Consider the following 24,970-nt stretch of genomic DNA (forward strand, 5'->3'; position numbering starts at 1 on the left):
ACTGAGACTGCAAGCCACACCTGAGGAGGACAGAAACACTCTCAATTGAAACAACTGTGGTTGAGTGTTGTTATCAGGTATATGGGGAAGTCAACATCCTAATTCTGCCTGCAAGCATATGAAGGAAAGGTGAGTGTTTAAACACCACCTTTCACAACTTCAAGATGCTCCAAAATGTTTTACAGATAGTTAAGTACTTTTTTCAAAGAGTGGTCACTGTTGCAATACAGGGAATGCAGCAGCCAGTTTGTATGGAGGAAGCTCTCATAAACTGCAATGAGATGATTTTTTTTATATAGTGATGCTGATTGAGAGATATACAGTATACTGTCGACGATACTCGGGGCAACTCTCCTGTTCCTCCTCAAAATAATATCCTGAGGTCTTTTGTGTACACTTTGAAGATTGTTGACACTTCAGTTTGATGTCTCACCCAAAAGACAGCACTTCCAAAAGTGCAGCAGTGGTTCATGACAAACTGGGAGAGTTGGCCAAGACTTTTTGCATGCAAGTCTTTGCAGTGGGACTGAACATACCCCCTTTGGATGCAGAGGTCTGCTGACTGAGTCACTGCTGTGGCCAATGCACAAAATTTCACACATGGATTCAAATCTTTGATCACCAATTGGCTACTTGTCTGTACATTAGAGTGCTGCCCCAGGTTAATGCTTGCCATGTTCTGTGCTCAACCATTTAATAGCATTGCAGTTTTGTGGATGAAAATGCAGAATTTGTCAGCTTTAGAGTTAATGTGAAATATAGGTAACTGAATGATTTTTTTTTAGGATGATCATTCAAAAAAGACTCATCTGAACAGTACTTAAATGCAATAAGCTGTAGCAATCTTAAAATCAAAAAAATAGAACTTCTTGCAAAGGGGATTAAAGGAGGCCAGTCCAATTTGGAAAATTGCCAAATAACATTTTACTTCATTTTCATCTTGGGGCAGTTATCAATGAACTACCACAGCGAGTGTTAAAGGTACTGTGAACTGATGAGGATTTCTCATAACTTAGAGGTAACCATAATCCAGAGCTGAAGAGAATCTGATCAGCACAACTCTGCTGGAGACAACAAAGGCCTGATATTAACATAGTCCTAAAAACTGATGTGATGGTGGAGAAATAATTTTGAACACTTAATGGGTCCTACAGGAAAAAAAAGGCACTGTTCAAGAGCCTAGGGAGACCAGTTAAGTAGGTGACATCTTTTTTCCCTCTGCAAGCACAATGTCTGATTACTGGCAGTAACACCAGAAATAGAAGGGTTGAGCTAATACAGATATATAAAGGTTGTAACAGCAAGAACATAGTACGGAAAGAAGGTCAAAAGAACGTATCTAAATCTTTTTTTCTTTGATTTGAATGATTGAACAAATTAATTTCATATGACATTTTTCAATGAATGCATTTTAAAGAATGCTGATGTGCACATTTCATCCGTGGGTTGACTGGTTTTAACTTGAAAAATGTGGTTATGCTTTTGGAGGCTTGGATTATTACTGCACAGACAACAGGTGGAATCCCACCATGGCAGCTGGGGAATTTAAACTGAAGTATTTAAAGAAATCTGGATTGAGGAAGCATGTCTATAATAGAAAAATAGGTATTTTAATGTAGTCATTAAGTTATTGGACCAGCAGACAGAGCTCTGGACCACTGATCCAATGAGCTGGGGGAGTTATGGGGAGACCATGGGGATTTCGAGAATTTAAATTCAAGTAATTAAACATATCTGGAATTTAAACATTAGCTTCTGACAGTAGGTATAACCAGTAATCTACCAGACTGTCATAAAAAACCCGTCCCATTTCACTTGCATCCGTCAGCAGTGGGAATCTACCCTCATTATAGTCTGGCCTTTATGTGACACCAGACTCACCAATGTGGATGACTCTTAAATGCCTCAGTTCAGAGGCAATTAGGGATAGACCATAGTCGCATCCTGTAAACAAATGAACTAAATTAACCACAAAACTATCAGATTGCTAAAAACCTGAATGGCTCTCCGATTTTTTCAGAGAAGGAAATCCACCATCCTCACTTATTCTGGTCTTTAAGTGAAAATAATACCGCGAACAGTGGTAATTTAAACATCCTCTGAAATGGCTCAGCAAGACAATCCAGTCTACACCTCACAAACACTTAAAAAACAAACTCCTTAGTGAATAAGTACACATGTACAAAACAAAATTGGTTAGGCTGCCATGGACATGGCACAATTTTATCAAGTTACATAGATATCTACTTCCATAACATTAAGTGGCTCAATACATCATACTTCACCTCCATGTCCTTAACTAGACCAATAATACAAATAATAACTTCAAACAAGGAATTCATGAAAATAGCTCCATGTAGATGAAACTATTTCAATGCCACAAACTCAATTGTACAAACTGTGCAGCATTTTACCATGAGTTCTTGAAACCAGGACAATAAGTACAGGATCAGAAGAGATCGCAGGTCCAATTTTAAACTCTGGTGGGACTCAGTGGCCTAAGGGTTGTTAGTAGGCTGTGCTCCACCATCCCCGACTCTCACCAATAAATGTAAGATCCAGGTAACTTTAATTTCCAGCAAAAAAAAACTGCTGGAGGAATTCAGCGGGTCAAGCAGCAATTTCCAAATGCTTAGGAACATCCTAGCACTGACTATTGCTGAAAGTAGGTGGGAATAATATCGACACTCAGAGCCCCTGGGTTAAGGAAGATAAGTGAGAAGATTGGGAAAGTTCTCAGTTATGGGAGTTACTGGATGGGCCAGGAGCTGTGGAGATCAGCTGAATCCTTGCTGTGCCAGCTGACCTACCAGCCAATGAAATGTGTTTTTTTTTAAATACTGCGAAGGTTGCTTACCGAGGAATTCTACGGCTAGAACATTACTTGCTGGCAGCTACAACTGGCAGTTATGAAATTATCCTGCCCTTGATAGGATCTGTTTAAATTCCCGTGATAATCAGCGTCCAGTGCCGACTTCAGTTGTGACAGTGGGTTATTAGGAATATAGCACAATTTCTATCTTCACTGTTTAACCTCAACCATGCTTTTGTTGAAATGCTCTCTTCAATCTATTTCCCTGAAAATTACAATCTATTCAATAGCTCATTAAATTTTGCATACATTATCTCGATTACTGTGTTCCCAAACTACTGTTCTGCAGAAGCCACTACTAGCATGAAATGATTAAATCTAAACTGGCTCTGCAAATTCTCTTCTGCTCTTGAGCCTCTACTCTTTGGTTTTGCAGCATCTCAAAGACATTATTTCAACTCAATTTTACAATTCCCTTTGTGTCAGTGAATTTTTTTCCAAGCATTCCTTCTGCTAGAGAAAACAAGCTCAGGCTTTTAAAGTTCCTCTCATGGTTCAAGTGCTTTAAACTGAGGGATAGAGTGGGAACTTTAAACAACTGTCCCTGCATTAGTTAATTTGGTTAAGACTTGAAAGTAGACCTCAGGGAACATGCGACTTCTAATTAAACTGGGTCAGATTTAGACACAGTCATACTGGAGAGATGGAACCCAATGAGGTTCCATTCCTCTGGATCTAGGAGCCATTTGTATTTAATGGCAGCTACCTGGGCTGTTCAGGGCCAGGAAATCCGTGGCACTGAATGAAGGCAGCATACAAGAACTTTCTGAAAGGACCAGCAAATCTTTTGCTGCAACCTTCAAACCAAACCTGGCATAAACTCTCCGGCATAATCTCTCCCTTCACACAGACATGTTCCAAGCATTAACCCACCCCACCACAACTGCACCAACCCTATCAAAGTGTTGTGTATAGTCCCTAGTGGCCCTCACCTGCTGCAGACTCCTGGTGCATTTCCCACATGATAAATGGCCAACCTCTCAAATCAGGCTGTCAGGTGGGAAACAGTTTTTAAAAAAAGATAAAGTTGTGCTTCAAAATTTAACAGGAACTCTACATTCCTAGCGACTGACACGAGTTCAGCTCCCTCTTCACAATTATTGGTGCCTATAGGTCAGATTGGTTGTTCTCTTCTTCACAGCCTTTTCTACTTGGACATCCTTGCTGTAGCATAGCAACTATGATTACAAACATCACTTAGGTCTGGTAATGTCACTGGCTAGTCCTGAGGCTTCACTCCTTGCAGGATGCGAGATGCACATGCAGAGACTGGAGTTAACGTTCCAATGTTTAATCCAAGGACTGAAATGACCCCGAGCTTCCTATTCCTGCCTCTTTATTTCTCCATCCCACTCTCTCTAATCTTTCTGCCTGCAGCCTCCTGCATTGTTATGATGAGTCCCTAATGCAAGCTTAAGGAACAACACCTCATCCTCCAACTTGGCATGCTATACTCTTTAGGTAACTCATTCTTTCTACATCAGACCTGGTCATTTCTGTCCATCATATTTTTGTTTCAGTTTTTCCTCTATTAGTATAGTCTGGCCTGCTGGGAATGTCCCACGGATTGCCATTAGAAACAGATACCACAGACAAAGAAATATAATGGGCTTCTAACTGCCACATTAACTCAGCTGGTCTCAGCTGACCCATCCCTTTCCTATCTTCTCTGCTACTGAAAACCAATTTGTTTTCTTTGTACTGACCCAGGGTCTAGGACCTGAAACATTGATTGTTCTTTTCTCCCTCCAACAGATGCTGCTTGACCTGTTGAACATTTTCAGCATTTTGTTTTTATTTCAGATTTTTAGCATGTGCAGTTGTTCTGATGTTCATTAACTTTCTACACTGCTGCCAAGGAGAGCAATGGATCAGCATTCTCTTCAAGCTTCCTTTTACTAGCCAGCCAAGCAGACTCAGGCCAGGTCAGCAGCTGGATAGCCAAGCGCCTGAGAATACCAAGTGCAGTAGGCTTGCTGCCTGGGGAAACAAATAGAATCAGAGTTATATGGCACGGAAACAGGCCCTTTAGCCCAACTGGTCCATGCTAGCCAAGATGCCTATCCAAGCTAGCCCCATTTGCCAGTGTTTGGTCCATAACCTTTGAAACCTTTCCTATCCATGTATCTGTCCAACTGCCTTTTAGAAGTTATCATCATACCGGATCCAACCTGTGGACAATTCAATCAGGCTCTGGTCACATTCCATGCACATGCTAGACCAACAAACTATTGCCACATATTGCGCTACTGCCTTTCATGAGTACACACAATCACAAACCATAACCTGTTTTACATCAGCTAGGTTGAACAACATTATTTCCAAATGCAACTTGTTTCTGAGTGTGCTCCTTAAATTGCTTAACTACTAATTTTGCATCTAGGATTATATTTTCATTTCTGCAGCAATTTTGTACACTTTGCAATCTACATCTGATAAATTAATACCACCTCTGACAATCTTTTCCTGTATGTACTTGCTATAAGCTTGGCCTAATTTTTTGACACAACCGATGCCTATGATTGTTTCCCTTCTTGCTATGTCATCCACATTTAGAGGATCTCTAGCATAACCACACCTGAACCGGATTCATAGAGTTGGTCAGTTTCTCCTTCATATAAAAAACCATACCTCTTCTTGCTTTTTTCTAGCTATGTGAAGTAATTCATGTCTCTATAATTGACCAAAATCTCAGATTAGTTAATAATCAGGTCAAATCTTTTGCATCTGAACAGACAATCACAAAATAAATTCAGCATCTAGATTTGTACTTTAAGGTTTAGTGAATGCATACTGTAACTGCTGATTAGGCCACTTCTCCATCCATCATGTGACCAACTCCTCAGTTTATGCTGGCACTTGAGAGCGTTGTGGATTTCACAGCAATAATCACAACAAATCTTGGCTTGTGGGGCATTTTGATGGTTGGTTAAAATGTGACTGGGAACTGAACCAGATTTTTGTTGTCTGTTGTTCAAATAATAATTAGTCATGCACACCCAAAGCCCAACAAGTTAATTAAGATGATACAGGGAAATCAGTATAGCATGTGAAGTTCAAAGATAGATACTTGTACAGGAATGGTGTCAAACCAACGTGAGACGGCAGCAACACACAATGATCTGATGAGTATTGTGAAAAGCAGCAGATATTGATAATTAAAAAATGTCATTCGGGAAATGATAAAGCGTCACATTCAACAGTACCTGGAAGGCCAGTTGATGAGAGAAGGTGTCTCGCCATTGGAGTCTCTCTGTAGGAACCATTCATTCTTTACTTTCACTGTGTTGCTATATGGAAGTATAGCAGAGACAGCTACAGTCAATTTGCTGCCAGAATTCCATACCTGCAGGTACCTTTTCCTACTTTACTGCAATTATTCATTGTGAGCTTACAGAACTCTGCAGAAATTACTGCCCTCTTTGCCACCAAAGCTTTGTTTGAGATGTTTTAAACTGGCAGGCAGGACACTGGTTTCAATGAGTAAAACCAACACAGGGTTTGATGTGTTACAGATGTAGAAGGCCAGTATATAATGATTTCTGTGGAATATACATCAAATATAGTGTCAATAATCTGTTTTCATCTGCAAGTTCTTTAGACCACTAGAAGTGTTTCCACAAGTACATGTAGTCGTCTGGCCCCCTAATCAATTTGTAATTTTTCATGTGGGGAGGGTGAACCAGGCCATTTGAACAAGGCCTTCAAAACTGCCTGAGTCCAACCACAAGTAGCAGAAATGAACCACCAAATATTGAACAATCCATGAATACCAGAAGGTAAACAGTCAAATAAAGTAGACAATTAATTAAAGCACTTGCCTTAAGGTCAAGTGCAACTTTAGATTAGAATATTTTGTTCATACATATTATAGAATAACATTGATAATTTGGATTAGCAAGACTGAATTGAATGGAAGCACTATGTGCTGGATCTGAACAAATGATGTAAACAGTACAAAAAAGGATGAGATAAATCTATATATGGTTGAATACATAAATGAAATCTAAATATATTCTGTACCTGTAAAAATATTAAGCACCTTTATGGATGGCTGCACCAAAAAGAGAATAGCAGTGATAAATTGGTTGCATTGTATGCCTCATTACTAAAATTACAGTTTAGGTGCTGTACCATACAGCAAGGAAACACAGCCATCTTTAACCTCCTTGCAATCAGTTTTAAAGGAGAAACCCCTAGGCAAGTATGGATTTCTTGTGCTTGTCCCATTGGCTTTGAAAAAGTGAATAGAGAATTTTGGACATTTAACAGTAAAGATACAGAGAGTTCCTTATTGCATCCAGAGATACGGCTTTGTTAACACCAGCTTTTTTTTTCAAATGAGCATTTTTTGGAACTCAAATATCAAATCTTAATCAAAGACAACCCACAAATACAATGTGTAGCTATCTTAATGGTAGCTAAAACTCTGATCACAAAACTGTACCATACTCTAAATCCTCAAAATATCTTAACTTGCAATTAACACGCCTGGAATCCTTGAACAGCTGATAACAATTTTATGCAGCACTCCAGTTACTCGTCTAGAATCAGCATATTTAATGTGGTTGTGCAGGTCTACAATTGCTGGGGTCATGGTAATGTTTACTAAATACATTGATATTGTATCAAAACACAATCGGTACGACTACTTTATATGCATTGACTCTATCTCAAGCTCTTCTTGTTAATCCCTTTAAATCAATAGTGGCAAAATCGAGAAGGTAGGTTGCTCTAGTATAGTTGAGACATTGCAGGGAAAGGAAGTGTTGGTTGGTGTGAATAGATTTAGGAAGCTTCTGAGATTTCCAAGTATCAAGTGTTAACTACTTACAAATGCAGATCCAATATTCTTGTGAATGAACATATAGAGCTGAAATACTACAGGGCTTCAATTTTCAAAATGAAAAGAGTACTTCCTGTGGTTTGGGTACAGTGGTTAAATTAGTGTATCCATCTAGAGCAGGAAAAGATCCTTATCAAAAGCAGGAAAAGATAGGGGTCAGGCAGAGGGAGCACAATTATTTAGTTTCTTATACAATATGAAGACAGGTAAAATAAGCCATATGGGCTCATTCCATATCTATAACAAATTCTGTGGATGAAGCTTCCAAGAAGCAGAAGTACATTATCACAGATAGGACTACTTGCATTTACCTTTTGCCATTGATCAACCATCAACTGTTAAAGATTGGCATTAAGTGTCATTACTTAAGTCTTTTCAGGAACAAAAAGGCCATTCACTTTCCCCATCTCCTGAACATGTGCCAAGAGGATAAGATGTATTCTGACTACTTTAAAACTGCCATGACTAACAAAAGAAAATTCTGGTCTACAGAAGAAATGAAAAGTGATCAGTTAGTGGAAAGGCCCACTATTCCGACACTACTTAAGACTGAAATTAAAGTTCTCTAAAGCATCCAGATAGAACATTGTCACAACCAGCTTCTTTATCAAGTAAACACCTTTTAGATCTCAAAATCAAATCTTAATTCAAGCATTTACATGTGGCATTCATGGCTTGATTTGTCCTACTTTGAAAACTACATAACTGCTGTGTGCACTCTCCCAAAAATTAATATTTAATTAAATTGTTACTGCAGATATTTTGAAATTAAAGTCAAAAACTTTCTGCATTTAATTGCTCAAAGTTTTGGCAACCAAAAGCTGTCAAAACATTCCAAGTTTCAACATAAATATCCTTCCTTGGATTTTATGGATCGAGAAATAGAACTGATTAACTTTGATGATTTGCTCTCAAACAACTGAAAAGGGAGAGTGACCATAAAATAAAGTGGCATTTTGTATTTTAATAATAAATTTCTATGTAGGTTCTCATGGCTGGATTTCATATTAGAAAACAGATATGTAATACAGCTCTCTTCATTGTGGTTTGGGGTCTTAAGAGTTTCCCAACATTCACTGCCAAAAGCAAATCACTGCGATAGGTTTAATTTGTTTTTGGAAATAAAGTATCCGTGAAAATTTGACGTTGCTGACTGCCAAGTTAGCCTACATTTCAAAACAATTGATTGTATGTGAAGTGTTTTGGGATGTTTGAGGCAGATGTTATATAAATGTAAATTCTTTCAATGTCATCTTATCAAATGGAATTTACACGTGCAACTTGCTGGGATTATATGGAGCAAGTCACAGCCAAACAAATAATGGATAGATTTAGGGTTTTGTGGAAGTTTTGAAGCAAGTAGCAGTGGGGGTTGGGGAGGTGGGTGTGGGTGGTGGTGAAGGGAGAGAATAAAAGCTATTGGAAAGTTTATTCCAATAAAGGACATCACAATTGAAGCTTGATTGAGCCTCCAGTCAATCATCGACAGGCAACTAAGGAGAAAAACCTGTAAAATATTTGAGATCAAAATTATGGTATGACATACAGGGTTTGGATATGCTGGTGACAAGGAGGACTTGTGAAGGAGGCAAGTTAGAAACTGAGAGACCGTGTGAGAGAGAGTGAGAGATACTCACACATACTGGGGGGAAGTCTGCAGGTTGGTTGGTTGGTTGGGGGTGGGTGGGTGGAGAAAGTGTGTGTGTGTGTGACAGGTCTGGATAAAAAATGCACTTCAACATCAGTGTTAATTTATCATATGATGATATCTACAGTTTCATCCTTCTTACAATATATACATATTATTAATATTGATGACCATTTATTCATATATTGCATTTAAAAGAAAATACCGTGAATCTCAAAGATGCATACAGGTAGTGGTCAACATATATCGTTGAGATTTTGTCTTCTTAATTTGGTTGCAACTTAATTCAGTGAAACAACCATCAAATTGAATAATGAATACTTAAAAGGCCAAATTAAAATTTATGGCAAGGCTAAAGCCTCGAATATATAAACGCCTATTGACAATGAGTCCATTCAGATAACCAGATTTACTCAAACTCAATTAGTAATAAACTAACCTGAATCTAAATTACATTGCATCAGCAATTGGAACATGTAACACATAGGAATATCATATTTGAAATGCCTTGTCCCAGCACACTGACCAGGATTTCAGCAATTTAATTGCTATGTGCAGCAGATCTTTAGTTTTAGCACTGATCTAAGTAAAATCTGATCAGGTGGTATGAAACACAACTGGTATACTGCAACAATCATGCAAAAAGCAAATGCTGTATTTAAAATGAATAATTTAAATGACCAACAATGATTCCAAAAATGGAACTCTTGTTTTTGGGGGGAAAAAATGTTCATTTGAAACTACTGGAATGTAGTGTTAAAGTTTCTAGTTAAAATGTCAACACCGCCAAGTTTGTGACATTGGTATAATTAGGAAAATTCTACAAATCTTAAATTATTACAGAAATAATCTAGAGCACTTGAAGTATACTATCAAACCAGGTAGTTAGCAACCAACTTATCTAAGCAATTCTGTATTTCTGAATCTATTAATAATCTATTGAGAATCATTAAAATAAAGCTTCATAACCTAAAGTACATGAATGTGCACAGACTAATGCTTACATAAAATTTGAGGATGCTCTCCAACAAATTCACAAATTAACTTAAGCTTCACTGAAACAAAATTCTTTGAGATACAAAAAAAAATTCTTACCCTTGTTTATTCTGCAAGCTTTGGGATTGCTCACTAACTGAATTAAATGATTCTGAGAACTGCTTTGGTGATGTAAGTGAAACTCTCCAAGGAGATGGTGGGGAGTCTGGCACGTCAGTCACAGTAGAATCCTTGATATTTGAAGATTCCAAAATTTTTCCTTTGGCACTTATCTCAAGTGCTTTTTTCTGATTTTCTTCATTCAGTAGGGTTTCTCTTTCTGTGAAACCATTTCCATCCGAGGAGAATCTTTCTGCAGGTGCACCAGGTGACAAGGTCTCTGCTTCATCAACTATTTGATCCCTGGAACTTTGCAACTTAGTTAAGCCACTGCTGAAAAACTTTTCTGACAGTGATGGCACTTGTTCAGTTAGATCAATTTCCTTTCTTGCTCTCGAGTATTTGGATGCAATGCTCCCATCATGTTCAGAGTCCAGGGCAATCCCATATTTCTCAGCCAGCTGCCGCCGCCTCTCAGCTTTGTATTTGGCTATTCTCTCTGCTTTTGCATCTAATGCTTCGATATTCATGCCAACAATGCAAGGGGACTCAACATTCATGTGTCTAACCTCTCCTCGGCACCTAGGTCTTGACTGCCTTTCTGAATAGGGGTCTTCAGTAAGATGATGTTCTGAGCCTTCCTTATCTGATCTTCTAACTGAAAAAAAAATTTAAGTTATAAATATTATAAATGGTAAAAAAAAATCTATCCTGCTGCTACTTTACCAATGCTGCTCTTGTAAACGGTGGCACACATCTTTAAAGGGAACACACCACCCAACTTTTCCTTTGTGGAACTACCCTCTACTCTGGTAGTTCCCTCTACACACTTCCCTGTAACTAATCCAGTTTAGTGAACTGTGATGCAAATAAGCAGTATACTTCATCTTCCAAAAAACCTGCTGGAATTCCAACATTTCTTTAAAAGGGAGTAGGACGAAACAAATGAACCGTCTGTCATCTCTAATTTCTCTGGTCAAGTATTAATTGTAAATGAGCAACAAACAAGCTGCCGGAGGAACTCAGCGGGTTCAGCAGATTGTTTGTTGCGTCAGATTCCAGCATCTGAAGTCTTTTGTGTCTCCTTTGTAAATGACATTACAACATTTATTTCATCAACTTCTTGTAACCTAGCATTCCACTTTTAAGTGACCATGTCCATTGAAGAGCAACTTTAATTGCCCATTTCATGAAGTCAATCCTCAATTTACATTAATACTTCAATAATGAGAGGCATTTTATTCCTCCTTTCAAAGGTGTCCACAATCACCAAAATAATTCAATCCTTTAATCTTTTCTGCTCAAGGGGAACAAAGCTTGTTTTTCATGATTCCTATATAATCATCACCTCTCAAACCAGGGAACAAGCACGACACTCTTTCCATGGCCCAAGTTGCTTTGTTCTTTCCTCCCACTTTTGTGCAGAGATGCAATATTTAGCATGTTCCAGCCTCATTGTTTCCAAGTATTTCTGAGAAATTGTTAGTAGTTCTATTACTTTCTTTCTAATCTTCAGGAATTCCAGGATGCATTCTCTCTGGGCTGGCTAACTAACTGGTAGGTTTCAAGAAAGAAACCTGACTCAAACCTTGCAGGTTTCAAGAAAAAACCTGACTAGCTGTGAGAAGATGGCATGAACTGGGTGGTGGGGATCTTTGACGATAGATGCTGCCTTCTTGAGGAAGTGCCATGCCACCTTCTCGTAGCTACCATTGTTCAGGAGGTACAGAAGCCCTAAGTCCCACCAGGTTCAAGAACAGCTACTTCCCTTCAACCATTTGGCTCTTAAACAAACCTGTACAACCCTAATCACTACCTTAGTGTAGCAACACTATGATAACAATGCACTATAATGGACTTTGTATTTTTTTTTGTCCTAATTGTGTTCTTTCTTGTATAATTTTGTATAATGTCCGCTGGTAATTTGTTTTTCTTGTGAATGTTGTGTATCTGATGCTATGTGCCTGTGATGCCGCTGCAAGTAAGTTTTTTATTGCACTGGTTCATACATGCGCATATGACACTAAACTTGACTTCAACATGAAGATACTATTGATGGTGGGAAGGGATGTGCCAGTGATATATTGGGCTGAATCTATGATTCTCTGCAGCTTCTTGGATTCTCTGCCTTCCTTATGATTGCATCTATGTGCTGGGTCCAGGACAGGTCATCTGATATGTTAACACCCAGGAATTTAAATGCCTCGAGTTATGCATGGTCTAAATTTTGTTCAACAAGTAAAAGATACTTGGTACCTGCTGTAGAGTCTGGGTATAACTGATCATGTCGGTCAGTAAATATTAACATATTCACTGCAGTTTACCTTAAACACTCCATGGAAGGTGGTTATTTATGTGTTCAGAAGATGTGGACATAGCTGGCTGGGAATGCATTTTCTTTCTGTTGCCAATTGCCCCAAATTCAGTGACCACCATTACAGATTATAGATTTATATTCCAGATTTATGTAATCACCTGAATTTAAATTCACCATTTGAAATGGTGGGATCCTGCCTCCAGACAGCAAGTCCAAGATTTTAAATACTCTGCTACCATAGCCCCAGTAACGATGCCAATGTATGTAAATTAGGTAATCAATCAGCATTAAATTTATTGTAAAGTTGGTAATACTTTTACACAATTACTATATCCTTACACCTGCTTTTATATAAATTAAGGGTCATTCATTTTCAGAAACGTACAAGGGAATTAATCTGTTTCTAAACTTACTTACATCATTCACTGCCCAACTTTGCTGGGAAAAATATTTGTGCTACTAAAACAAATGGAGTATCAGAGAAGGGCAAAATAAAATTTTATTCAAGGATCTAACAACTTTTTGAGTATAATAGCACATCAAAATGGCTCACCATGCATCATCTGTACAATGAGCATTTCACTCACCCCATTGCATTCAATTATAAAAAGTCTCTCACCTAAGGGTGGACTGCAAGCATCGGAAGCTCGTGTGTATCTAGGAGTATCTTCCTCCAGTAGGCGATGAGTAACTAACCCGGGACAATTCTGTAGTAACACTGGTTGTGTCTCACTTCCAATTCCTTCCAAACGTCGCGCAATTCTCTCTTTCCTGAACAGAACAGTTTGAGACACAAGGACAAAGATCATATGTTATCAAAGCAATTTGAGAAAGTATATAGAAAAAAAATGAATAGTGTGAAAACACTCTGAATTAACTGCTCAATGATTCCAATAGCGCACCTACTTACAAATTAAAGTGCAACCTGTCTATTGGCATTTAATTATTCAACCTTAACTAAAAATTCCTTCAAAAAGAATCCCTATTACCTGTTCATTTCCACAGAGGACTTCTGCCCAGCTTCAAAAAGTTTTCGAAGTTCAGAAACTGGAAAATAGTAATATTTGAAAGCATGTCAGAATGCAAGACATGACATTTTAGTATATAGTTTATACAATGTCATTAAGTAACCACAATACAGGGAGGTAAGAAACTGTTTAGCAGCAGCAGCAGTCAAAAATTTCTAAACAGAGACTCATTTCGATCCTGATAGTTCTACTTAGAAGGCCAATCCCGAGAAGCCAACAGGTGTTTTTATATTATCTTCAAAATTGGCACAGATATCTGTAGTTTTTGAAAAGTACATGTTGAAAAGGATACCTGTAATCAATGCTAAATAGAAATCCATTGGCAATAAGAGAAAGCACAGAGTAAAAGGGATGCTTTCACTTCTATCACCCCAGCCTATACACTCCTGTCTATGGAATAAATGTGTATTGGAGAAACTTACAAAAACTGACTGAACACATGAAGTGAGTTGAAGATGAGCACTGAGCCCACACTCTGTTTAAAAGGCAACTGTGGGATTTTGTTTTAAAAGAAAATATTGCTTTCTTCATCCAGAATACCATCAGCTGTCAAAGGTTGGTGTCCTTTGTTGGACCATTACCAACATTACTCAACCAGTCAGCTGGAGAGACTCAAAATGCTCCACGATGGCTCATCTGGCACTTCCCCAAAGCAATGGGGTTAAGCACAAGACAGAGCATGAGAGAAATGGAGAAAAAGGTAACAAGTTTGGGAGAAAACAGCAGCACAGCAATATTGAGAAGCAAGCAAAATAGATCCTTCACCCTTATCTGAGTAATATCAAAGGAGCTCAGACAATTTATCAATATTTTTAAAAACAGGTGCCTATTGCAGGTCAAATTCCAACTTCTAGCCCATCTTTTCATTTTTCCACTTCATCTGCACCATTCTGCTTTTTTGCAAGATCACAGGAGATCTATGAGAACCTTTTAAAGCAAATAAACCCATACTGTTGCCAGATATGCCATGTCAAGTTAGGTCTTCAGAGATTCATTAATGAGATCAGTTCCAACTTGAATAATTCACAAGCAAAAAAAGGTCCTTAGCTTCCAGTATGAGGTCCATTTGAGTTATTTCTGCAATTGAGGTCAACCAGGTGTAACACCTCCAAGTTCAGTAGCCAAGAAACATTTTGCTGAATAAGTTGGTCAACAAGTTCAATTAAGTGTAGAAACCTGATCAGCTAAATTTCGGCAAAGGAAAGTTAGATATTTTCAATAAATCTTAAGGTCTATGCAAGGAAACACCTATTATCCTGGTCGGCACATTTTAATATCACAAACTAGCTTGTTCGGAGCAAAAAAACATGCTCATTCTTGTGTCTATTCAAAAGATGCAGAATAACTTAGGAATGATGGGAATATTCATGAAAGCTTTAATAAATGGGAAGTCAGGAAACTTCTTAAGTAATATAAATGTACTGTAAACACTGGCAATCTGAAATAAAAACCAAAATGCTGGAAACACTCAGGTTAGCCTGAGTTCTGATGCAAGGTCATCAGCCCAAAATATTAACTCTCTCTCTCCAGAAATGCTGCCAACTTGCTGAGTATTTCCAGCATTTCCTGTGGATTTTAACCTCTTAAAAAGGATGATCAAAACTTGCTATTTCCTAAATTTCACAGTCCCAACAATGGAATAATCCTTTCAATGCTCAAAGCAGCAGCAGACTAAAACATTTACACAATCTCCAATGGAGAAACTGGCTCCCTTGGGTACTGAACAGGTGATGTGCCCTCAAAAGGATGAAAACACAGATAAAAGGAACAAGCAGGTATGTCCTTATATGCTGCATTTATTTATCTTAAGATTGTTCCAACAAACTTTATAGCCAGTGAGGTATTATTGGAAGTCTTCTCACTCTGATAATGCATGAAATGTGGCATCCAATTTCCAGGCAGCAAAGACTCACAAACCTCAAAGAAATAACTTCTGTTTCAGGAAAAGACATTGGATAAGTTGCCTCACAGGTGGAAAGAGCAGTTAAGAAGGCCAATGGGATGTTGGCTTTCATAAGTCGCGGGATTGAGTTTAAGAGCCGCGAGGTTATGATGCAGCTTTACAAAACTCTAGTTAGGCCACATTTAGAGTACTTTGTTCAGTTCTGGTCGCCTCATTGTAGGAAGGATGTGGAGGCATTGGAGAGGGTGCAGAGGAGATTTACCAGGATGCTGCCTGGATTGGAGGGTATTGAATATGAGGAGAGGCTTAAGGTGCTAGGGCTTTATTCACTGGAAAGGAGGAGGATGAGAGGAGACATGATAGAGGCATATAAAATATTGAGAGGAATAGAGTAGACAGTCAGCGCCTCCTTCCAAGGGCACCAATGCTCAAGACGAGAGGTCATGGCTTTAAGGTTATGGGTGTCAGAGGGAGGTTTTTCACCCAAAGAGTGGTTGGTGCATGGAATGCACTGCCTGGGGGGGTGGTGGAGGCAGATATATTGAACAGGTTCAAGAGCTTGTTGGATAGGCATATGGAGGAACGTGAGATAGAGGGATATGCGGGAGGAAGGGGTTAGGTAGTGTGAGGGTGGTCTGATGGACGGCACGACACGGTGGGCTGAAGGGCCTGTTTTGTGCTGTAAGGTTCTATGGTTCTATAAGGGATAATTACTGGGGTTGACATTGGGAGATACCATTCCTCTTCTCTAAATGGAATGTTTTTCATTCTCTTAAGAGTAGACGGTGTTTCACTCTAAAACCTTTAAGTGCCAATGAAGCAAGCTGTCAGTACAGTATTCATTGTCAGAGCAGATTGTATTCATGTTAAAATAACATGGATTCTGGAAATCTGAAATAAAAATAGATGCTAAAAATTCTTAGTTCTGATAGCATCTGTGGAGAGACAAATAGAGGTAATGTTTCAGGTTGTGACCTGCTTTCAGCACTGGGAAAATTATAGTTCATTTTTTTTTTAAAAAGATGTAGTACAAGGAGACAGGGGGAGAGAGAGAAAAAACAATAGCTGAACCAGATGTCCTTACAATCTGCAAGCAGGATGAAGTAAAAGTAGCCCGAGTGCATCAACAAATCTTCCCTTCTGTTCTCTCCTTTCTCTGCATCATAAAACCAAAGTATTTCTAACTTTAACCAATTTTGATAACAACTCATTACCTGAACTATTAACTGTATTTTTTCTCACTTTGGGCAATATTTTTTGGTTTAAATCTGTGCAAATTTCTAAAGGAATTGGAACTCACGACTCATTGCAGTATCTCCTGAAGGGTGCCTCAGGTCATTGCTCTTGGCTCTTGCTTTAAACGCGTTGATGACAATCTTTCCTTCTCCTTGGCAAATGGCATTAGTCTAGTTCTAATCCTTTTAAATTCATACTTCAGAACGCTAAATTGATGTGCTGGATTACAATGGTGGCAAGATGATAATTCCAGAGAAATGATGGCTAGCTACACTGTGCATCTCAGTGGGTTTCAGTCTTCTGCGCCTGTGTGCTACAGCACAGAAGTACGGATTATGCTGGAGGCAAGATGCCAACACATCTGACCTTCCCCACTCAGTCTAGGGATAGTTCTGAATCAACATAACTGACCCTTCTGCTTTGTGTGTTAAGCAATGGGGCTGTCAACCTTTGTTGAAAAAGCTAAATAAATTTCCTTTTTTTTAAACTATTGTATTAGTTTTCAAACTTCCTAAATTTTTATCTCCAATCACTTTTGCTTATTCAAATAGATTATCAGTGCTCTAAATCTCTTTGATCAGAGACATTTTGGAAGAGCGTAAAGGCCTACAGTCAGCATGAGTAGTCAAAGTCTTTCAGCGCAGTCTGTGGGAGGGTCCTCAGTTTGCACTGCCTGAGGCCTTGTCAAACAGCTGCAGCAGCAAGACCTTGAGGTCTCTATGAGCTGCATGGCTGTAAGAGGCAAATGCGACTGTGGGAATTCTGCCAGAGATGAACACAAGCCAGGAAAAGGACAGCCAGCCCAGCAGCTTAAAATGGAATGACTGATGTCAGTCACCTATGTACAAAGCATACCATCTTACATTTGCCCCTTTCTTCTCAATGTTTAGGATGTTGAACACTTTGTCAGACTTTGTAGATGATACTTCCTTTCTCCAAACTGCATGCTGATCAACACTGGGTTGGACCATCCTGCATGTAGCCTCCTGCCTGGACTTGTCACCCATGGTTCTCGCCTGCTGCATAAACTCTTTTGGATACGGAGGGCTGGACAAGCTGATAGTGCCACCCCACCCCAAACAGGCATTTTGCAAGGTGGAGCGAATTCCAACTGGTGAGGATTCCTTAGGCTGAGCAGCTGTCAAAGGCTTTCTTTGAAAGTTTTTAAAATCGCTCTGATAGAAATATTTAAAAAGTTAAATCATTTTAAAACTAAAATCAGTGAGTCATTGCTCTGCCACTGAGCTCAATGGCAAATGCAACTGCAGAGTAGAGAGTCAGAATTGCCAATGGCGATTTCACAGGGAACTGCTGGCTACTGGTCAGCATGATTTGGCTCATGTTATGGCATTAATGCAGTAAATATTCTTGATCACTTTTATACTGTAAAACTCCAAATATTGTGGAGTTGTTATGGTGAATACCCTAAACATAGCACAATGATGGCTTTGTGGCCAAGTTTGCAGATGATACAAAGATAGATGGAGAGGCAGGTAGTGTTGAGGAAGCAGGGAGTCTGCAGAAGGACTTGGACAGGTTGGGAGAATGGGCAAAGAAGTGGCAGATGGAACACAGTGTAGGGAAGTGTATGGTCATGCACTTTGGTAGAAGGAATAAAAGCATAGACTATATTCTAAATGGGGAGAGGAGGTGCAAAGGGAGTTGGGAGTCCTAGTGCAGGATTCCCTAAAGGTTAACTTGCAGGTTGAGTTGGTGGTAAGGCAGGCAAATGCAATGTTAGCATTCATTTCGAGAGGACTAGAACATAAAAGCAAGGATATAATGCTGAGACTTCATAAGGTGTTGGTCAGACCACATTTGAAGTATTGTGAGCAGTTTTGGGCCCCATATCTAAGTGAGGACGTGCTGGCATTGGTGAGGGTCCAGAGGAGGTTTACAAGAATGATTGCAGGGATGGAAGGATTAATGTACGAGGAGCATTTGATGGCTCTGGACCTGTACTCGCTGGAGTTTAAAAGGTTGAGAGGGGATCTCATTGAAACCTACCGAATATCGATAGGCCTGGACAGAGTGGACGTGGAGAGGATGTTTCCAGTAGTGGGAGAGTCTAGGACCAGACGGCACAAAGTCAGAATAAAAGGACGTCCCTTTAGAACAGAGATGAGGAGGAATTTCTTTAGTCAGGGGCAGTGAATCTGTGGAATACATTGCCACAGACGGCTGTGGAGGCCAAATCATTGGGTATATTTAAAGCGGACGTTTGATAGTTTCTTGATTAATGAGGGCATCAAAGGTTACAGGGGAAGGCAGGAGAACGGTATAGAGGGGGAAAAAATAAATCAGGCATGATCGAATGGTGGAGCAGACTCGATGGGCTGGAATGGCCTATTTGGAGCTCCTGTGTCTTATAGTTTTATAATTTCCAGGTGTTCTCCTTATACAAGACAAATTCAGAAGGGCAGCTCCAAATATGATTTTAACACAATTCCTTGACTGCAGCTCTCAAAAATTAAACTATATTGTTGATGGTCTATATTTAAGTATTTCTTATATTTGCTATATTCAAAATTGAAATTCAATGGTAGTTCTATTAAAAACATTCATGAAAGCTGCCAGGGAAATCCAGTACTTCTGAGAGTTAGTCCAGTTTTCCTAAAGCTAATGCTGCTTTTGCTGTGGAGTTCACTTGGCATAATTTCTACTACAGTTCCTGCTCTCACAGTGGCATTGAGTATTGAAGTACCCCACATTTTAGCTGCAAGAACTATATTTTTCTAACAATCAAGAATAATTATCCCACAGCAGGAAACAGGAGAAATTGATCATGTCCCTGAAATTTATTGTACCTTTTCTTAAGAACAAAGGTAACCTTTAAAATCTCCCTTTGTTTTACTGAGGCGACTTAAAGTCACTTAAGAACATACAAGCATAAGAAGTGGATCAGGAGGGGGCCGTTGGCTGTTTGAGCATGTTCCGTTGTTCATTAAGATCTTAGCTGATCTTCTACCTCCACACCATTTCCCTGCACTGAGTGCTCTGGTTTCCCCCCACACCCAAAAGACTTGGTAGATTAACTAGACATTGTAAACTGCCCCTTATGTGGAGGTGAGTAATAGAATCTGGGAGGAGTCGGTGGAAATGTGGAGATGTAGATTGGTGTAAAGGGGTGGTTGATAGTCAGCATGGACTCAGTGGCTGAAGAACCCACTTCTGTGCTGTACATCTCTGCATCTGTGCTTTTTTGTTCTGTGGGCCAAAGTGGATGGTCCCACATTTTTCCACCTGCCATATTCTCACCCACTCAGGTATTTATATCCCCTTTCTATCCTCCTCCTCCTGGTTTTGCATCATTGTCAGACTTATAAATACGACAAGACACAAGAGACTGCAGATGCTAGAAACTGAAGCAAAAGAAACTGCTGGAGGAACGCAGTAGGTCAGACAGCATCTGTGGAGGCAGAGGGATGGTTAACTGTTCAGGTTGAGACCTTGCCTCAGGGCTGAAATCGTAGAGGGGAGATAACCAGTATAAAGAGGGGGAGGTATGAGACAGAAGCTGGCACTCTCAGTCCTAATGCTGGGTTTCAGCCCAAAGAGTCGATTATCCCTCCGCCTCCACAGATGCTGCCTGACCCAGTGAGTTCCTTCAGCAAGTTTTTTGCTTAGAAGTATGACATTTGGTTCCCTTAGCCAAGTTGTTGACACAGACCGAAAAGCTGGAACCCACTAGTCTCTCCACTATTCACAGCCTGCCAATCCAAGAAAAATAAGTTATTTTCCCCGTATCCTTTGCTTTCTGACTGTTAACCTGTTCTCAATCCATGCCAGTATATTACCCCCAATTGCATGAGCTCTAATCTTGTTGACCAACTTTCTCTGTGGGACCTTATTGAAAGCCTTCTGAAAAGCTAAACATCACATCCAGTTTTTCTCCTTACCTATTTTACTCATCATATCCTCAAAGAATTCTAACAGATTAGACAATTTTCTATTCATAGATCCACATTGACTCTGCTCGGTTGTTTTATTCTTTTCTAGATGATTACATTGTTTATTTACAGAATCCAGCATTTTCCCCACTATCGATGATAAGCCACAAGTCATTCCGCACTTTCTCTCTTACTCCTTTCTTAAATAGTTGGGTGACATTTACTACTCTCCAATCTGCAAGAATCACTCCAGAGTGTGTACTGATTTGAAAAATAATAACTGGTGCATCTGATATCTCTACAGCCACTTCTTTCTCAGATATAGATCGTTAAGTCCTTGAGGTTTAAAAGTCAGCTTTCAGTCTCGCATTGGTTTCCTTCAGTTTCTCGTTCTTGCCAGACCTTTGGTTCTCTTTTCTGTGTCTTCTGTGAAGTTTGTTAATTCCTCAGCCTTTCTTCTATTCCCCATTATAAATTCCCTGAGTGTCTCTGTGCAAAGAATCCATATTTGCCATTGACCTCCTTCCCTTTTTACTTTTATTGTGGAAGGTTTTAAAAGTTTGTTTTTATATTTCTCATCAGTTTACTCTTATATTGTAAAGAGAAGTCTTTATCAATTTCTTGGTCCATCTTAGCTGAGCTTTCAAATGCTCCCAATCATTTGACTTAATACTATCTTTAATTTCTTCTGTCAGCCTTGAATGGACTACTTTTCCTGTTTTTTTACGCTTTAAAAAGGTATATATATTTGAACACATATTATTTGATTACATTGCTTGTCCATTAATATACCTTCTAATGTAGTTTCCCAGTTAGTCCCTACCAACTCTTCTCCTCCGACATGTGTAGTTTCCTTTGTTCAGATTTAAGAACCTAGTTTCAGATTGAACTACATCCTTTTAAACTCAAAATTCTACATTATGGTCATGCTTGCCTAAACCTTTGGAACAAGATTAAATTAACCAATTACATAACACTATACTAGATGTAAAATAGACTTTTCCATCATTGATTTCTCAACACAATGAACTCACAAATTATCTTGTGTATACTCCACGAGTCCATCCACCTTATTACTGTTGATTTGATTTGTTCAGAATATGCGAGGTACCCCATGATTACTGTATTACGCCAAGCACCTCTAATTTCCTGATTTATACCATGCCTCATCTTACAACTACTATCTGGTGGCCTATAAATAACTCACACCAATGTTTTCTGGCCTATTCTGTTAGCTCACCCAACTGATTCCAATTCCACATGATTATCTGCCAAGCCATGATCATTTCCCACAAATGCACTGATCTCATCCTTAATAATAGTACTACACTACTCTCCAGTTTTAAAGGTCAAAATGAGCCACAAGGACCACTTTACTACAATGCAAATTTAGATGAATTTGATCTAAAATAAGAGCCTGCACTTCACTTACATGGTTTAGTGTCAACAGGATACGATGTAATCACAATTCCCCTGAGACATTTTAGTTTTGTGTGGAACTCCAACTTTAGTCCCAGGTAGAAGATTTGCAGTTGACATTCACCTGTTTTCCTAATTCTCTTTGCAGCCATTAGCAAACAAAGGATTAACCACTGTTAATACTTTAGCCTAATGCCCCTCAGGTGAATGGCATTTTGTTGAGGTGCTTAGAATACTGTGAAATTTGTGAAAGCAAATACAAAAATTGGAATTATGTAAAGAGGCAGTAGACTTTGCCTGACAACTGCTCTGCCTGGAATCACAAGAAACTGCGGAGAGTTGTGAACACAGCTAAGCACATCACGGAAACCAGCCTCCCCTCCATGAACTCTATCTATACTTCGCTGCCTTGGTAAAGCAGCCAACATAATCAAAGACCCCACCCACCTGGGACATTCTCTCTTCTCCTCTCTTCCATTAGGGAGAAGATACAAAAGCCTGAAAGCACTTTCCACCAGGCTCAAGGACAGCTTCTATTCTGCTGTTATATGACTATTGAACAGTTCTCTAGTACGACAAGATGGACTCTTGACCTCACAGTCTACCTCGATATGACCTTGCACCTTATTATCTACCTGCACTGCACTTTGGCTGTAGCTGTTACACTTTAGACTGCATTCTGTTATTGCTTTACCTTGAACTACCTCAATGTACTGTGCAATGAATTGATCTGTATGAACGGTATGCAAGACAAGTTTTTCCACTGTACCTCGGTACAAGTGACAATAATAAACCTATCTTGTAACAGCAGAAGTAAAGCATTAATTCTTTGGATAGAAATCTACTGATGTACAATTGGATGGTCAAGGTTTTGTTTTAAAGTGACAGAACTTGGAAATCCCACTGCAGCAATAGCTAATTTTGTTTCACTTGATTACCCCAGAATCCATCAAACAAGGCAATATCCCAAGAGGTATGCAAGTGATATGTAAACGAACAATCATTTCAACAATACAATCATCTCAAATGTACATTTCAAGTTTTAGGGACTGCTACTTCTTCCTCAGAGTTCTAAATCATTATATCATTATCAACTAGTTTAGTGGACCATGATAACATTATATTTTTTTATTTGACTCAATTAGTATGTGTGACCTGGCAGCCATCAAAAAGGCCTTTACCATTTCTATCTCAAAGGACTTTATTCATTCCACAAATCAACTTCGCTAATCCCAAAGGTTATGGATCTTCAGCACACCCACAAATTGTTTTTTTTAAAAACGACTCACCCACAAATTGTTTTTTTAAAAACCACTCAATTTCATTCAAAGCAGTATGGTACTAACCTTTAGGAAGCGCAGCAAGTAGATTAGTGTCGATATTTTTTGTTTTCTTCGCAATGTCTTTGTCTTCAGAAGAGAACTCCTTCTGGAAACTAAAAAAAGTTTTTAAGGTTCCAAAATGTGAAAGTAATACCATCACAAAATATGATTATATGCAATCTTAAAACAACCAAAAGGATGCTATTTCCCCTACCCACCTAATGTCTGAAGTTCAACTGCTGCCTTTTATTGAGCTAATTTGTTAATCTCAATGTTGTAATATAATTGGCCTCCACATTTCTGGATTAACAGAAGTATATAATACTTCCACTTAATAATACTACTACTACTGTTATAAATATACAACGTAAACACATTAAGTTAATCATTTTAATATAACAGTTATTTTCTAAGTTGGATAATAAAAATCAGAACTGTTTTTATAAGACAAGAAATCAAAATGGTCTTTTTAGCTCAATCCAGTTTTTGAAATCTTAATTGCCAGTCATCATCATTCCAAAGAATCAATTTAAGTTAGTCTTGATAGGGTGGACTAAAAAGGTATAACCTATACTACTCAGTCACACCAACAATATAATGATTACACCATACAACCTTCCCATTTTACAGCAGTTATCAGGTAGTCATTAGAACACTTTGAAACTCCGCGATGACACAAAGGGTACTGTGCAACTACAATCCTCTTATCACTGAAAAAGATCAGGATCTTCCTTCAATGTCTTCCTCCTCGGAGGACAGCACAAGCTCCTGTAGCTTTCTGCAGCTTGATGATCTAATACTTGTAACCATCTTTGAATCCATTCCATTGCCATTGCTTAGTGACCAAAACAGGAGCATGCTCCAAGAGTGATCTCAATACTTTACAACGTTGGTATTCCTCAGAGTCTACACACGTCCACACAAACTAAATATTCTATTTGCTTCTGCAATCATAGTAAAGAGGAAATCTCAGTCTTGTATGTAGTTTATTAAATTCTTGGTTGAGATGTTAAATCGCAATGAAAACCGTTCAGTTTAAACAGAGATAGACAAAGCCAGTGACAAGTGAAATGAGAGTCCTTAATGTTTTGGGTCCAGAATAACCACATACTGCGGAAAGAGTCTGAAACTGTTTGCATCTGGAAGTTTATTACCCTGTAGTGCAGCTGGTTATTTTATGCGGTATGCCTAATGGATCCCTGGGATGCACATTGCCTATATAGTTCCCACAGTGCAGAACAAGTCTGAGGAAAGGAATAAGGTGACAAGATCACAAGACAAAGGAGCAGAAGTAGGCCATTCGGTCCTTTAAGTCTGCTCCATGAGCTACACTAAAAACTATTCCTATCTAGCCCCAATTTCTGGCCTTGCCCCTGTATCCCTTGATACCTTGA

The 24,970-nt window shown here is 38.9% G+C and overlaps 1 protein-coding gene across 1 annotated transcript in view; it reads right to left on the reverse strand.

Moving 5' to 3' along the window:
- svila (supervillin a) overlaps positions 1-24,970 on the reverse strand; it is a 219,088-nt gene that overhangs the window by 105,411 nt on the left and 88,707 nt on the right. Inside the window, 5 exon segments of the mRNA XM_052016555.1 lie at positions 6,079-6,162; positions 10,462-11,119; positions 13,398-13,549; positions 13,768-13,825; positions 23,601-23,689. Coding sequence (XP_051872515.1) covers positions 6,079-6,162; positions 10,462-11,119; positions 13,398-13,549; positions 13,768-13,825; positions 23,601-23,689 — 1,041 coding nt within the window.

This window comes from Pristis pectinata, chromosome 5 (assembly GCF_009764475.1).
Source record: "Pristis pectinata isolate sPriPec2 chromosome 5, sPriPec2.1.pri, whole genome shotgun sequence".
NCBI classification, from domain to species: domain Eukaryota; kingdom Metazoa; phylum Chordata; class Chondrichthyes; order Rhinopristiformes; family Pristidae; genus Pristis; species Pristis pectinata.